The sequence below is a fragment of the Parasteatoda tepidariorum genome, chromosome 10 (assembly GCF_043381705.1).
Source record: "Parasteatoda tepidariorum isolate YZ-2023 chromosome 10, CAS_Ptep_4.0, whole genome shotgun sequence".
Classification (NCBI taxonomy): Eukaryota; Metazoa; Arthropoda; class Arachnida; order Araneae; family Theridiidae; genus Parasteatoda; species Parasteatoda tepidariorum.
The window spans coordinates 85,640,267-85,657,336 of record NC_092213.1 but is presented as its reverse complement, the minus strand read 5'-3'; the positions used below and the strand labels follow the sequence as shown (position 1 = coordinate 85,657,336).

Below are 17,070 nucleotides of genomic sequence, written 5' to 3'. Positions count from 1 at the left end.
TTACATTAAATTGTTCCATCGGATGTTAAATTTATAGAAATATTTTCTTTTACATCCGCCATTGTTTCACATACTTTCAAAAACAGACGATCATTCTCTTACAGAAAGAAAAAAAAAAACGTTCTAAAGATGAAAGAGCGGATTTTGTGTTATGAAGTGTGCGCATCTGGTTCGTTAGTCATGAGAGACATTAAAAAGAGTTGAGATTGATGTCTTGACGCATTCCGAGATCGGGCGTAAGAAGACCAACCAGATGGCCCCCTTTCTTCGTGAGAACGTTCACAGGTGTCTCCATTTTATTTATTTATTTATTTTTCGTTGTAAAAAGGCCACCCGCGTTTTCTTGCTTAGTGACGACCTCCTAGAGGTCGCTCTCGTCTTTTAAAGGGAAAAAATAGTCGAAAATTCCCGTTAGGGGAAATTCATATATGACGTAGGCAACTAACGTAGGGAGGTGAGGGGGCGTGTCATTTGCTTGGTTTTGATGACAAGGAGGGGGGGAAACAGTGCCAGATTACGCATTAGGGCAGACTAGGCAGAATGGCCTGGGGGCCCCCCAATGATTAGGGTCCCCTTAAAATTTGTTTTTTTTTGAAAATAAATTTTAAAAAATTAAGAAAAACAACGATTTTTCAACAAAAAAAAAAAGAAGAAAAAAATCTATTTCGGGTGTATATTAATAAAATACGATAATTTTTTAAAATAATGTTAATTATATTTATTTATTACTAATTTTAGTTGTTATTTATAAGTATTCCTAAATACCAGTTTAATAGTAGCGTTGATTTTGTAAAGTGTTAATAAATTTCGAATTTTTTCAAAATGTTATGATTATTTTTTAGTTCTAATTCCACAAAATAAAGTAAAATTTAATTTATTATTATTTATTTTTATTCCAAATATGCTACCTTAAATGAAAAGATATATAAATACTTTCATATTTGAATAAATAAAAAATCTACGAGAAAAAAAATTTTAATCTTAGGGCCCCCAAAATTTGAATGGCCTAGGGCCCCGCATACACTTGATCCGGCACTGGGTATAAGAAACGCTTTACGGAAGACTTTGAAATCACAACATTTTTAAAATGTAAAAACTGAAGAAGAAAAAATGTCACAAAAAATGTGAAAATATTTTAGTTTGAGAAATATCTCAAGATTGAAATAAAAGTTTGAGGTAAGAAAATGTTGGAAAAAAATTTTTTTTTTTTTCTTTTCTCTAGGGGTTTCAGAGGTAAGAGTACTATAACATGTTAACATAAAAAAATTTTCAACTCACATTTATTTCTTTAGGCGAAAATGAAATGAAATTTTGATTAAAATGAAAGTCAAATAAAAATTTTCCCTATTATTAAATACGATTAAATTTTTCTCAGTGGAAAATTTTGGAAAAACTAAAACTTATATGCATTGTAATTAATTTTTCTCTATTAAAAAAAAATTGTAGAATACTTATGGAATTTCATTATTTAATATCAATTCTCAAATGAGTCCTTACAAAATTCTTTTAATTAATATGATTCTTTTAATTAATCTTTAATTATTAATTAATTTTAATAATTCCTTAATAATTTTAATAATTATTTTAATTAATCTCATAATTAATATGATCCAAGAACCAGATGATGCTTTTTTAATATTGATTTGTCAAACTTCATTATAGTAAATACCATAACTNAAAAAAAAACATAATTCTAATTAACTAATATTTTTTTTCGACAAATAAACATTAAAATTTCCCTATTTGCTTTGAAACAATATTTTAATAATTAAAATATAATTTAGTTTTTTATGATGAGAAGAGGAAACGATTCACGGAAAACAAAACACTGAAGAAAAAAGCACATGAAAAAAAAATCCCTGTAATAATAATTAAAAATCGAAATAAAGAATAATATTTTTAAAAACCACGTTTTTGTAGTGGAGAATAATAATTAAAAAATAAAAAATTGAAAAGCGAAAAACNAACGATTCACGGAAAACAAAACACTGAAGAAAAAAGCACGTGAAAAAAAATTTTCTGTAATAATAATAATAATTAAAAATCCAAATGAAAAATAATATTTTTAAAAACCACGTTTTTGTAGTGGAGAATAATAATTAAAAAATAAAAATTTGAAAAACGAAAAACGTGGAGTGCGTGAAATACATAACAGTAATGTTATATTAGTGTGTGTATGTGTGCTCATGAAAATGTGTATGTAAATCTGTAATTGTATCTGAATATGGTTGTGTATGTGGAATATGTTTGTGTATATGCACGTGTATGTGGATGTATATATGTATGTGGCTGTGCATGTGTATGAGTAAGAAAATGTGTATATGTACTGTTATGTATTTCATGGTCTCCACGTTTTTCGTTTCTCAAATTTTTATTTTTTAATTATTATTCTCCACTACAAAAACGTGGTTTTTAAAAATATTATTCTTTATTTAGATTTTTTTCTTTTCTTTGTACTCTTTACCAAAATCTCAATTTTTTCACTCACTGTACACAAAACTTTTCAACTGATATGTGACACTCATTTGAAATAATCGAATCGACAACAAAAGACAATCGCGAAAATATAAAATTTTTCTTTAATTTTATTTTACTTTGTTATGTCTTTTTTTTCTCTCTTCATCTTCATGCATTGTCATCCAATTCTGAACTATGTGCCAAAGTCTGTATCTAGTCGGGAAGTTAGTTTAAAGTCGATTACAAAATTCCACCCGGACAGACATACACGAAGGGCAAGTTAATATAAACGTGGTAAAAATAACAGAATTTTTAAGTTTTGATCTGAAGAATTTAAAATATTTTACGACTGTTTCAATAACATATAAATTTAATGACCGATATTAACGGTAATGGCACGACCTTACTATATACGAATAACTTCAGATTTTTGATTGAAGTAAAATGCGCACAAGTAATAAAATTGTTTTCATCTGACTGAAACCGGTTTGCACTCGTTTACGTTAGTGTGTCCACTGGTTAAATGAGACGATATATCACATAAATTTGACGATAAAATACACTAGACGATATGTTATATAAATATAGAATATTTATTATATCAGGTATTATTATATTAGTATATTACAATAATGAGATCAAATGATCAGACGCGCTGTAGTGTTTTAATAATGACATGTTTTGCACGAGTTTATAGGCAATACTTTTATAGTTAAACATACATGTAATGGGATTTTTATTCAGGAGATTTTTCATATACTACTTCCTATTTGAATTTATTTTTAACGTATTGTATTACAATGTTAACCAATGGAAACACGAACATAAACAAATTCAAACCGGTTTCATCCGTGTGAAAACAATGAAACTGTATAGTATCAACAGATAATTAGGAATTTACGTCGAATCTTAGAGTGAGTTTAATAATAGGGACTGTAAATTGTTCTAAATATTTGGTGACTGTCGGAATTTTTCACACCTGTTCTCCAAACTGATTCTTAATCCTTCCGTTTCTCTGCATCCGGTAAAGAGAAAAACGGTACATTTTTAAAAGGAAAAGGAGGAGCTGATAAATTTAAGTTAGAAAGGTTGGTAAACAAGGTGCAGACTTTTTGAGGGGGGAGGGTGTTAAAAACTTCCCCCATCAATGGAGGGAGTAAATAAAACAGGAAGTAGTAGATGGTTGGAATTCTCGAATTTTCTTTTAGCTATCGTCAGAAATGAATAACGAAAGGTTTTTTGTTCTGTTCATATTTCATTGACGGGGTTGGAATGAAACTATAATATAGCTATATAGGTCTTTTTCAAAAACCAAAATAATAGATTTAACATTTTTTTAAAAAATATTTAATTGAAATTAACAAAACCATTCAAATATACCTTTTAGAGCATTCCATGTTTTTTAATATCAAATATATCATCTTTTGTTCTTTAAATATGCTAACATAATAAAATTTAAAAAAAAAACTGAAAACTTTATTTATACATTTTATTTTAATGTAAGTGAAGGAGTAATTTTCCCCCTTCATGTCTGTAATATAAAAATGTCAAATTTCAACAGTAGGGAAAACATGGAAAAAAAATTACAGAACAATGAAAAAAGAGACGAAGAAAATTATTAAAAATATATATATATTTAATTAAAATCTGGTGAAGAAAAAAAAATCTCATCAGCTCACACGATTATATCCGCAAAAAGGAGTGCTTTCTAATATTGTATCAATATAGCCAAGACAAAATATATCAATACAACAGTGTGAGGAGCACTCAAAAAAAAAAAAAATTAATAATTTGTTTTTGAAACAAAATAGAATAGAACACACTAAGTATATCTTTTTAGGATTATACTTAAAATAAGTACCTTTGAGCACTTATTAAAAATGCTACGCACCGTGTACCCCAGCATTTCCCAAACTCATGACTTTTGCGTACCCTTTCTAAATTTTTGTAACGCTGTGTACCATCATCATCATATCTGGCTAGACAGCCCAGGGTGGGCCAGTGCCTTCCTTTGAATTCGAATCCACTTCTCTCTACTTTTGACACTTGTTCGCCAGTTTTTCTCCTTTAGAGTAAGGAAATCAGTCTCAACTAAATCCAGCCATCTCAGCCTGGGTCTACCTCTTTTCCTGTTTGTTAGGGGTTTGTGTAATAGGATTTTCTTTAAATTTGAGTCATCATTCCTTCTGAAAATGAGAGCTGCCCAGTTCATTCAATTTATTTTTATGAATTTCACAATATCTGGCTCTCTGTAGATTTTATACAGTTCAGTATTATATCGTCTTATCCAGGAATTATTTATTTTTATCCCACCAAGGATGGCCCTCAAAACTTTTCTCTCGAAAATGGCAATTTTATTTTCACCAGCTTGAGTTAGATTTACGCTGTGTACCACTAATAAAAAAAAACGAATGCATTTTTTAGTATAAAAAAATTGCACAAAAGTTAAAAATCACAACTGGCTGTTGACACCACACATTATTAATTGTTAACTCTGCAAAAAAATAACCAATAGAAAAATACGTCATCTTAAATTTTCATGACTAGCTTTGTTTTTAAATAAAATTTTTCGAAATTTTCGTTTGTTCCAAGGTTTTTCGCATAAGAACGCGTACCCTCGCTAAACTGTTCCCGTACCCCTGGGGGTACGCGTACCACACTTTGGGAAGCACTGGTGTACCCAATAAGTAATAGAAAATTCAAATTGAATTTTAAGTCCAGTTATCTTTTTTTTATTTATTTTTTTTTTTATTAAGATTGAAATTTTGATTCTTTAAAACTCAAAACTTTGATAACCCTTCCATAGTTTAAACGAAACAAACAAACAAAAAAAAAAACGCATGAGAAAAAACTATTTTGGAGTCATTTAATTTTTCATTTAATTCCTTGCGGTTGAACATCAAATAGAATTTATTAAAGAACATATTTGTGAGAGTCGTTCTTCACAATAACAGTCAGGAGCAGGTCGACAGAGAAGAGGCGAGCACAAGAACAAGATCCCAGCGGGAATTTGGCGCCGCTTTGACATTTGAGCGCCGCGCCTTCATTTTACCCTCTCCTCTCCCCCCTCCATTTATTACTCATAAGCAAGAAACCAAACACTTGTCCCGTTATTATTGAAACACCCTCTCATGATTTGAAACAGCTAAGAAATGGTATGAATTTCTTCGATCGGATTCACGAACCTATCATTAAACTTATGCCCACCGCCACAAATTTTAGATTTTTACTCAATCTATATAGAGCAGTGATTCTCAACCACTGTGCCGCGCCAAATTCTTAAAATATACCGCCAAATATTGGAAATGATGCAATCAAAATTATAATGCTTTTCTTATTACGAGTAAAGTTTAAATTAAAAAAAGTGTGTGTGTGTATATATTCTATCTATATATAGGTTCAAAAGGAAGATAAAACAAAGGAAAATTATAGACATATGAAAAAGGGGGGGGGTAATAATAATAAGAAAAATAACAAACAACTGATTTAAAAAAAAAAAAGAAGGATGTAATATAAAGAAAAAAAACAGAATAAAACAGAATCTATAAAGCGAATAGCGAATTGGGTATAATATGAAAAAAGCACAACTACTTCCACTTACTAGGAATAACATTTACCTTTTAGTTTAATTAATAAACTGAGTCTTAAATATGCTTACTAAATTCATAAACTTCGGTAAAACAACAGTATAAATTATTTCCGAAGGAACTAGACTAATACAATTCCAACCTGGAGAGTAGCGACTTATAACAAGACACTTCGTTTGATGCTTTTACTTGTTGCTAGAAATCAGGTTCACAGAAAATGCTGTTTACTAGTTAAATTTAGAAGGAATAGCACGATCTGTGACGTAGGCTATAATATACCCATTTCAAATGAACTTAGATGAACGGGAAATTTTTCAAGAATGATTTAAAACGTTTTCGTAACAAGATTGCCAGATTGCAAAACATGAAAATAAAAGCGCAAATTGAGCGTAACTAGAGGAGTTTTGTTTTAAAGTGCGTTCTTACTGCATTACTGAAGTGCGCCTGATTTGTTAGTTACCAAGGATGGGCCCGAAAATGGATGTGAGCAAGATAATATATCACTATTGTAACCGCAGCCTATTTTTAGCCTGCTAGGATCGAAATGGAAAACAAAAAAAAAGATTTGGTTAAAAGTGGTTTGATTTTTTTAATATTTAAAATCAGAGCCTATAAAATTTTTAAAAAAATAGATAAAAAAAGTCTCAGCACATACGAGAGTTTTTTTTTTCTTTTAAATTTTTTTTCTTCAAAAAAAGTTTAATGATTATTGAAGTTATTTAGATATTTGCCCACCATAAAAACCAGATAATTCTCTACAACAAGAAGGTATTTTAATATAAAGCTTTGCTTATTGGAAGGCATATAAAAGGTTTTTGTTCTTGTATTTTCATTGACAATAAAGATTCTGAACACTCTCCGTTATTTTCAAACGATCAAAAGCTGTTGTTTTAAAACAGTCGATCACGTTTAGAATTCCTTATTTTTACGCGAATTATAAAATTATTTTAACCAAAGCAAAGTAAATTATTTCCTTTTTTTTTTTTNTTTTTTTTCCTTTTTTTTTTTTTTTTTTGAGTCATCGTTATTTAGTTCTTATTTAACCTCATCCTTAGATAATTATTATAAATTAATCCAAAAAATCGCAATATTTAAGGAATCTTTCGCATTTATGAAGCCTAAAAACTGAGAAACTGGTGGTGGCGGAGGAGGGGGGGCAGAGGAAATTGTAATAACAAGCTTTCAACTCATGCTTGCAGCGTGTTTGAAATGATATAAAGAATAAATTAATGTCATATTTTCCGCAGGGGAAGAAAAAAAAAAGACCTCAAGGCAACAGGTTCTTCTTTCAGAAAAGAATAAAAATAAAAATAAAAAAAATGAGGAAAAAAAACTGCTAAACGCGCTTCTGGATTATAATATGACACTTTTTCATGGGGATAAAATGGGGCTCTGTGGGGAAAAAACAGAGAAATTAGACAGAAACCAGCGAGAGTTTTTTTTTCTTTCTTTTTTTCCCCCCGTTTAACAAGAAAATAAATAAGTCACAGATTAAGTACTTTTAACTGCTTTAACTCGGTTCAAAACTTTAGTTTCAAACTATATAATTTACTATCGAACTGAAAAGAGTTTGAAAAAATTGATAAGTTACGAAATTTTTTTCTCGGATTTTACATCTGGATGAGGGAATTAATATTTTTCTTCTTTTTTCTTTTACATATGTGTATGTTGCATACAGTCCTGGGCCAAAGTTTCAGTCACGTAAAAACATTAATGCTGTATAGAATATCACCTGATAATTAAGATTTCACATAGAATCTTATAGTGCGTCTATTAATTTGGCCAGGAGGCACTGTATACAATGCAGTAGTGGAGAAACTTTTAAATTATTAAAAAAAAAAAAAAAATAGCACATTCAAGACTTGTGAAAAAAAAGGAAATATATTTATTTATAAACTGATTGACACAATTGAATCACAAGAGCCAATGATTCATTAGAAAGAGTGTATTTTCATAGATAATTGTTATTCACAGGAGAATCAAACTTACCACAATTTTCTTAGTTATAAAAAATAAATAAATAAATTTAAAAAAAAACTGCTATTATCATAATTTATACGATTGTGTTTGATGAAATGTTTTAGATTATGACGGCTTAAACTGAAAGCACATTAAGAATGTTCACACATTGTTTAAGTTTATTTTAAAATACATCACGTGATTGATAGAAACTTAAATTTTTTCGCAACCGCGAATGATGTTTATCAGTGACTGTAGTAATGTATTCAAGTTTATGAATTTGCTGTTGGTCAAGAATAATAGAATCAATTTATAATAAGTTTTTGGAAATATATGGCTACTTACTTAAGGAAATAGAATTAAAGTTCAAAATGGAAATAGAATTATTGTTAATGAATAGAGTTAATAGAATAAATAGAATGAATGTTAATGAAGATTTAATGTTTCCAAGTGTATGTTCAATGATAATAAAACACATATTTATTCCTTTTTTGGAAATGCTTTGTTGCAAATTTAGGAGATATGTTTAAAACATAGGATGCATGTTTAGGAGTCACAATACATATTAATTAGTTTAGTTTAATTTCTGGAATGAATTAATTTTTTGTGGAGCCATTTCTTCGAAAGCCGCAACGAGCGTGTCGCCGGCGAATCATGCACTGTTGTCGTTCGTAATGTTACACCTGTTTGGAACAATGGCGGACGCACCTACTTCATGAAACGAATCACGTTCCTTAATAACAGGTGACAGAGTATTAAGTAAGGCGAAGGGGGCAAATTTCAATTAAATGGCGTTACACCTTTAATAAATAGTGCACGGTTCTACGGTGAAAACTTTAGTTTAATTAATGAACTGCGAAGAAATAATCTCATTTAGGCTATCAACGTTTGCTAAATTATTACTAAGGGAACGATTTTCAGAGTAGCAGAGTTATAATTACTATTTTTCATGTTTTTAAGATGCGCAGATGCAAAAAATAAAAAATTCTTTTTTTTTTTAATTTTTCGAATTTTTAAGACATGCCTTTATTAGCATTATGACACTTCTTTTAAAAAAAAACAAAAAAACAAAAAAAAACTAACTTATGTTAAACGATATCGTTTGAAATTTTCCCGTTTGAAATTATCGTTTGAAAAAAAAAACACCAAACCAAACGCAGAGATTTCTATAGGTATTTACTCCTTCGTTTTAAGATTTACAAGAGTAATAAGGATTACACTTGCTTTTATTAACTTTGCGACGCTTTTTAAAAATAAAAATTACGTTTTACGATATCGTTTGGAATTGCTTTAACCCAGTGATTCTCAACCTTTTTTTTGTGGCGGCACACTTTTAACGATTTCGAAATTTGACGGCACACAATGAAAAAAATTAGTTTAAAAGTTGTTTACTTACCTATAATACACTGTGTTAAATAGTTTGTNTACAGCAAAAAAAACAAAAAAACAAAAAAAAACTAAATTATGTTAAACGAAATCGTTTGAAATTTTCCCGTTTGAAATTATCGTTTGAAAAAAAAAAAAAAACCAAACCAAACGCAGAGATTTCTATAGGAATTTACTCCTTCTTTTTAAGATATACAAGAGTAATAAGGATTACACTTGCTTTTATTAACTTTGCGACGCTTTTTAAAAAAAAAAATTACGTTTTACGATATCGTTTGGAATTGCTTTAACCGAATCGCTGCTTTTAGAAAATATGCTAGTACTATTCACGTTTATTTTACATAATTTTATACATCTTATTTTTAGGACATATACGATCCATAATATTTGTACTAACCTTCATTAGCATTGCGGTACTTTTAAAAACAATTTGTTTAAAAATTATTCCATATCGTTTGAAATTGCCATTATTTCAAACGATGATTATTCAAGGCACCTTTATTCAAACGTGACATTTATGCAAATAATTGCCATAATTGCATAAATCTCACTATCCGATTCCATAGGTATTTACTCTAAGTATTCGTAATTTTATGCACATCTTATTGGTAAGATTTAGAAATTCCTTTACTAAGAAAAATTATGTTTCATGATTGCTTGAAGTTGCTTTAACATTGATTTTAAGAAACATCGCACTTTCTTTTCACATGAGAAAAAACATTTTAAATATATTCCTCGACACATAATACTCTTATAAAGAACGAACGTCACGAGTTTTAAGTGAAAATTAATTAAGAATTTTTATAGATTAACATTTGGCACAAAATTTTTATTCTATAGAATACATTCTACAGAATTTTTATTACACACGCCACATAAACTGCGTTACATTACATTAAACAAGTGTTAATGATTTTAGAATAAAGTTTTCGGCTTTAATAATTTATTCTTTTTATCCAGTCCTTTTTTTTTTACTTCGCATATAGTTTATTTAATGCAGCGTTGCTAAATATAAGCCATTATTTCATAATACTCTAAGTAGAAAGCCGATTATTCTTACTACTCAGCAACAAGCATTCATTTTAAAAACATTAAAAAATAAAGATAGTTAAATAATCAATTTTTTTCTTATTGCGAAAGTGATACTCAAATAGGTACCCCTTGAACTGTAGCTCCACTTGGGTACCTACACTACACTAATGCACAATAAAAAGAGATTGGGTACTCAATTAAAAACAAATTATTGGAGTATTAGTGCGAGTAAAAAATAATTAAAAAATGAAGAATGATTTAAATAATTAGTTAACTTCTTCAGCGTTGTTTTCTAAAATCAGATATTAGTTGCAATTAAACCAGAAAATTGAAAATACAAAGGTTTCTGCTTTAGTACAACCACAATGAAATTCTATTTTAAGGGTTTATTTATCAATAATCGTTATGGCACTTTTGCCAATGGGTTGATATTGGTAAAACATTTTTATTCGTAAAATTTTAATGGCTATTAAATGAGGTGGAATAAATTTCAAATGTCGATGTAATAACTAAATGACTCACTTTATACTGATAAACAAAGTTCAATTTCCTTGTAAGCAATTTGGGGGGGGGGGAAAAAACTGGATTTTTCCCTTTAATCAGGTTTTTTTTCTTCTTGTTGTTTTTATTTTGTTAAATTTTAATAAAATCGCCTAACTATGCCTATCATTTTTTATTTTTGTACACACGTTAATACAATAAGTATCTATTCCTTCCCCATTGAAACATTTCATAACCCAAATAAATTTTTAATCGATTTGCCTGGAATAAAATTTGACCCCCTATACGGGACCTTTATAATTAATTTTGCGTTAAAATTTTCTTTTAATACCAATTAGTACTGAATGGTAAAATGAAACAGGAAGTTTATTAATCTAAAGGATTTGATTGCCTTTTTGAACTTTGGATTTGATTTTAATAAAATAAGATGGCCCCATCTTATTGCGATGTATATTGTTAAAAATATGCATGCAAAAAAAAAAAAAAAAATCTTTTGAGTAAAGATATATAAAGCGAGATCAAAAATGAAAAAAAAAAACGATTATATAACATAAAATAATATATTAAAAAAAAAAAAAACATCGACAAAAACATTTTTCACCATGACTTAAATTATATCTTGCAATTCGAGTGCTTTTGGATTTTTAAAAGAAGCAATAATTACGGAACATTTTGGTTTTTATGAGATTGAAAAATAAGGCATTTTGGATTCAGCATATTTTGAATCAGGAACCATACTAATTTTAAACTTTTTTTTTTTCCATTTCGTTATCATTTTTTCTTTTATTGTCAAAATCGCTTAATATAAAAAAGGAATTTTTTTTTTTTTAAACGTGTTTTGCTTTTGCACATTTTCGAAAGACATCATACAGAACTAATTCTTCAGCTTAGAATAAATCTTGAATTATTCTTTGTATTAAAAAAAAGATGTTATTTTGCAAACATATAGCCACTGATGTACATCAAAATGTTACAAGTAGTACTTTCATTTGCAACAACCTCAAGTTAACTCAATCAACGTATATTAAAAGTAAAACATTGCCGGAACAATCAGTCGACGGCAAAGAAGGTTGTTATTGTTAATCACGCTAAAATAGAAATAGTCAGGTTCCACAATCAACTGCGTGAGGGTGGTGATGTGATTGTGATCGGTATTGCGCACCAGCCACCATTACTTCGTCGACAGTCTAGTGACAACTGAGCTACATGGCTCATATATATATANATATATATAATCCAAGAAGTGTTTATTTAAAAATTGAGAAGAAAAAAAAGAAGAAAAATAATGGAATACGGCCTAAAGAGACTGTATAGTTCAGAAAATTTTAGTTTTAATTGCTTCTTTATTAAGTTGTAAAATAATATTTTACTATTAATAAAGCAAAATAGTATATCTAAATACAGCACATCCAAATTGTTACTATCAAAAAAAATATTAACAATTACTCAATGTATCAATTTTTGCATTGAGTTATTGCTTTAAGAAAACCTTCCTCACTTAACTTATATCAAAATGGAACTTACTTTTGTGGATCGACGTCTTGATCTGCCCTCGGCTTGAATGGTCCTAGTACACTGCTCAACGCAGTCGGACAGCGAGGGTGGTCCAGACTGATCCTGACTATAATCCTGGTCGTTGAGACAGGCCAGTGCCAGTATATAGGCACTGGCTATCCTCAGGATGGCCAATTTAGAGAGTTTCTGATTATGAGCGTATGCCGGCACAGCTCGCCTCAGATTCTCGAAAGCAGCACTGATCGTATGCACCCGGGTTCGTTCCCGCGCATTGGCTTCGATCCTCCGCTGCCTGCTCATGCTCTTGTAGTTCCTGGGTCTGCCCACGGGTCTACCATGAGTCCTGCCGTCTTCTTCTTCTTCTTCTTGACCATTGACTAGTTCGAGGGCGAATTCGTGGTTGGAAAACTCGGGGTTCGTTGATTCTGCGACCATCCCTCCGGAATATCCCGGGAGGGAATGTTCGTTCGTTGTTTCTTGTTGGCGACTGGAAACGGCTGATAGATCGTGCTTTCGTATCACAGACTGTCTGAAGGGCTCCTTTTTAATGTCCGGTGGATTTTTCACAGTCTTTGGTTTCCTCCACTGTTTCTTTCTCTTCTCGTTCTCTTTTGGCACAGTTTTCTTGGTGGACAGGTTCAGGATTTCTCCCGCTTTCTTGGTGGTCAGATCCAGAGAGGTGGATGGAGCCATCTGGCAACCGCTGTCCCCGCTGCTGGGTCTCTCTCTCTCGAAGACGTCGTCCACGTCCTCGTCTTCCTTGTCCAAATCGTTGTCCTCGTCGTCCGTGTCCCACCGGAACCTCTTCATCTGCAGGACATCTTTTCTCTTTTTGGGCTCTGAGGACTTCCTCTTGTTGCGCCTGCTGCTGGACTCCACCAACAAATCTCGAGAGAACTTGAGCAGTCTTTCTTGGGGTTTGACGTCGACTCCGCTATCGTCGCTGAAAGCATCCGTTTCGTGAGCCATGGACGTCGATGGGCTAGCGGACGAACAACCCGGCGAGCAAGCCATCGCTTGTACTGTTAAGTTTATTTATAAATTATCCCCAAAGCATCATTTTATCATCGTGCCTCACTCAGAAATCACTTCACATTACTCCTGCAGAAACCAAATGTGCAGCACCACAAAAAATGTACATTTAATTTCTCGGCGTTTTTCTTTTTAATAAGCATCGTTAGAAAAAAAAAACTTAACTTGAAAAAAGTAAATCCATAGAATCGTTGTATCCGAAGAATCTTTTAATACCGGTATATCTCTATAAACGAGTTCTGAAGCAAGCAGCAGGTCAACTTCGTTGTTGAGAAGGAAGAAAGATCATCCCGTTTTGAATCCACACACGGCAAAATTCTACACCATCATGGTGGAGGGGGTTACCACAACAAGTGGTGTGATGGTTTTCGCCAAGTATCGGTTCCCGCCTATCGCCAATTTGTTCTTATCATTGGAGAGGTCGTCAGCGCAGATGAAGAATCTCACTTATTCGAATGGAGTCGGATTAAACTACGTTATTTATTGTAATTTACAGGGCGGGATTATCCATAAGGACATGGACTGGGGCCCCCAATGATTAAGGGCCCCCCTAAAATGGATTTTTTGAAAACTAATTTCAAAAAATTAAGAAAAATAATGACTTAAAAAAAGAAAAAAGTCAATTTCAAATTTATATTAATAAAATGCGATAATTTTTTTACACAAAGCATTACATTATTATAACATTGTGTTTTACATATTTTTTTTTATATATTTACATAAATTTTTTCAAATTGTCATGATTATCTTTTAGTTCTAATTTATTTATTTTATTTTTATTTATTTTTTAAGTTTTATTTTATTTTATTTTATTTTATTTTTATCTTAAATATGTTTTCTTAAATGAAAAGATATATAGATACTTTTATATTTGAATTAAATAAAAAATATACAAGAAAAAGAAATTTAATCTAAGGGCCCCAAAAAATTGAATGGCCTATGGCCCCTTAAAAAATTTTTTTTGAAAATAAATTTTAAAAAATAAAAAAAAACAATGATTTTTTTTTTTAAAAAAAAAAGTCCATTTCAAATATATATTAATAAAATGCGATTATTTTTTTACGTAATGTATTACATAATTATAACATTATGTTTTACATATCTTTTTTACATAAATTTTTTTCAAANTGTTTCTTATTTAGCTAATGTTTTGATTTTTTCACCATGTACAATCTAAATAGCTAATATTCTTTTTTAAAAGCCAATAAGAACATTGGTAGAATTCTTCTACATAAGTACAATACTATGTCTTTGATGATAAAATACTATGTCTTTGATGATAATATATTATGTCTTTGTGCTAGAACATTGTGTTCATTGGCGAGTGAGCGCAGCGAGCCATGGTTCACGGCGTGAACCACATAGGATTGCGTAGCAATTCTCGGGGGTTGGCGAGCGTCAGCGAGCAGGGGGCGGAGCCTCCTAGTTTAACTGAAATTACGAATTTTGAAATTAATATGATTTTTTAAAAGGCAAGCGAAGTGTTCCTTCACTGGTTAGTTTACCCTAAAATCTTAATTATCAGGTGATACTATAACAGCTTTATTGTTTTTACGTGACTGCTTTCACTTGTTTACGTTCGTGTATCAGTTGGTTAACATTGTACTGCAATACGTTAAAAATAAATACAAATAGGAGGTATACATGAAAAATCTCCCGAATAAAAACTCATTACATGTATGTTTAAAATATAAGAATTGTATATAAACTCGTGCAAAACATGTCATTATTGAAAAACTACAGCGCGTCTATTAATTTGGTCTAATTATTATAATACAATACCTGATGTAATAAATATTCTATATTTATATAATATACATTGTCTAATTTATCCAATCATCGAATTTATATTATGTATCGTCTGATTTCATCAATGGATACACGAACTTAAACTAGTGCATTGAAAACACTAAAGCTGTATAGATTATCACCTCATAATTAAGATTTTAGATAGAATCTTATTTGAGAAATTATTAAGTGCTTGCAATTTTTAAATTGCTTAATGCTTTTAATTCCTCTTAAGAGATTAAGTGCGTCGAAAATACATTCCCTTCCTTTGAAATAACATCAATGTTTCACGAGTGTGCACGTGAAAGTGTGACCAAAACTGATTCATTATTATTTTTGATTAATTATACGTAATATTTTGATTAATAATAATGATTAATTATACGTAATGGCCCTTCTCATGGACGTGGCTAAGGGGAGGGATTCAACACCCCTATCGTAAATGGCAATTTTTAATATTTTTTCTCAATTTACTCATTTCTCAAAAAAATTATTTCCAAAATAATTTCAGCTTCCTTTAGTTTTCATTTGGCAAAAAAAAAAATTTAAAAAAATAAATAAATTAAAAAACACCATCTTAAAATTCATCTTATCACATGGGGAAACTCAGTGCCTTGTCATTCACTTAAAAGGTTAGCCGATAGTCCCTTTTACCATGGGAAAATCTCCACAGCTTCAAATTTATCTATCCATATCTTGACTATCTGTAGGTTGTAAGAGAAGATAACTTGTCTGTTTGAATTGGGAATATTTCCTAGAGAATATTTCCTAGAATTTTGGGGGAGCATTTCTGTGACCACTGGATGGAGGACGAAACAGGAAGTGGTCATACATGACTTATTATAGGGGGTGTCTTTCAAATCACTTCTTCCCCACATTCGGTCAGGAAACTTTTACTGAGATGCGCTGAAATTTTGGCCGTTATCTATTTAAAATCTTAATTATCAGGTGATCAGGTTTTTACGCGGATGAAACCGGTTTGCACTTGCTTACTCTCCTTTTCAAAAATGGGTTAACATTGTAATGCAATATCTTAAAAATAAATACAAATAGGAAGTATATAAAAAATCTCCCATTACATAGATGCTTAAATACAAAAGTATTGCCTATAAACGCGCGCAAAACATGTCATTATTAAAAAAACTACAGCGCGTCTATTAATTTAGTCTAATTATTATAATATACTAATATATTGCTTGATATAATAAATATTCTATATTTATATAATATATCGTCTAATTTATCCTATCGTCGAATTTTTATTAATAATTTCCATACCCACTACATTTAAATCGATAAACTTATTTGTGAAAATGATTCATTTATTCATTTTAATTGGAGATCATTTCAAAAACACCCTCATAGAATTTTATTTATTTGAATATTAGTTTATAACTTAATAAGTGATGTATGCAAATGCTATAATTTGCATACATCATATTATATAATTTGCATAAATGCTATAATCAAACGCCAATTTATGTCATAAATTAGTTCTCTCCGTGGTTTTTATCAGGGCTAAAGAAAATAGAAGGGCTGGTTCACTCCTTTGAAGTATCTCTCGCCGCGCCAATCCTCCGACGTCACTCTAGTGACGTCACTTTGGCGCAAAGCTCGCACTTTTACTTCAAGAACGGAGCGTTTGGCCTTACTAGCTCTAACTAATATTGGATCATTTCTTTTTGCGAGATATTCTAAGACATTTGTTATTTTCTATAATGACTTTCCTCAGTTTTTGCAGTGAATTTACAAGAATTTAAAACTATTATCGAAATGCCAGTTTGCGCGATTGCAACTTGCAAAAATTCTGATA

At 30.5% G+C, this 17,070-nt stretch overlaps 1 protein-coding gene across 1 annotated transcript in view; it reads right to left on the bottom strand.

Moving 5' to 3' along the window:
* LOC107447656 (atonal bHLH transcription factor 8-like protein net) overlaps positions 1-13,838 on the bottom strand; it is a 37,737-nt gene extending 23,899 nt beyond the window's left edge. The window contains exon 1 of the mRNA XM_016062623.3: positions 12,447-13,838. Coding sequence (XP_015918109.1) covers positions 12,447-13,451 — 1,005 coding nt within the window. The 5' untranslated portion in view covers positions 13,452-13,838. The remainder of the gene's footprint in view (positions 1-12,446) is intronic.
* Positions 13,839-17,070: the final 3,232 nt, after the last annotated feature.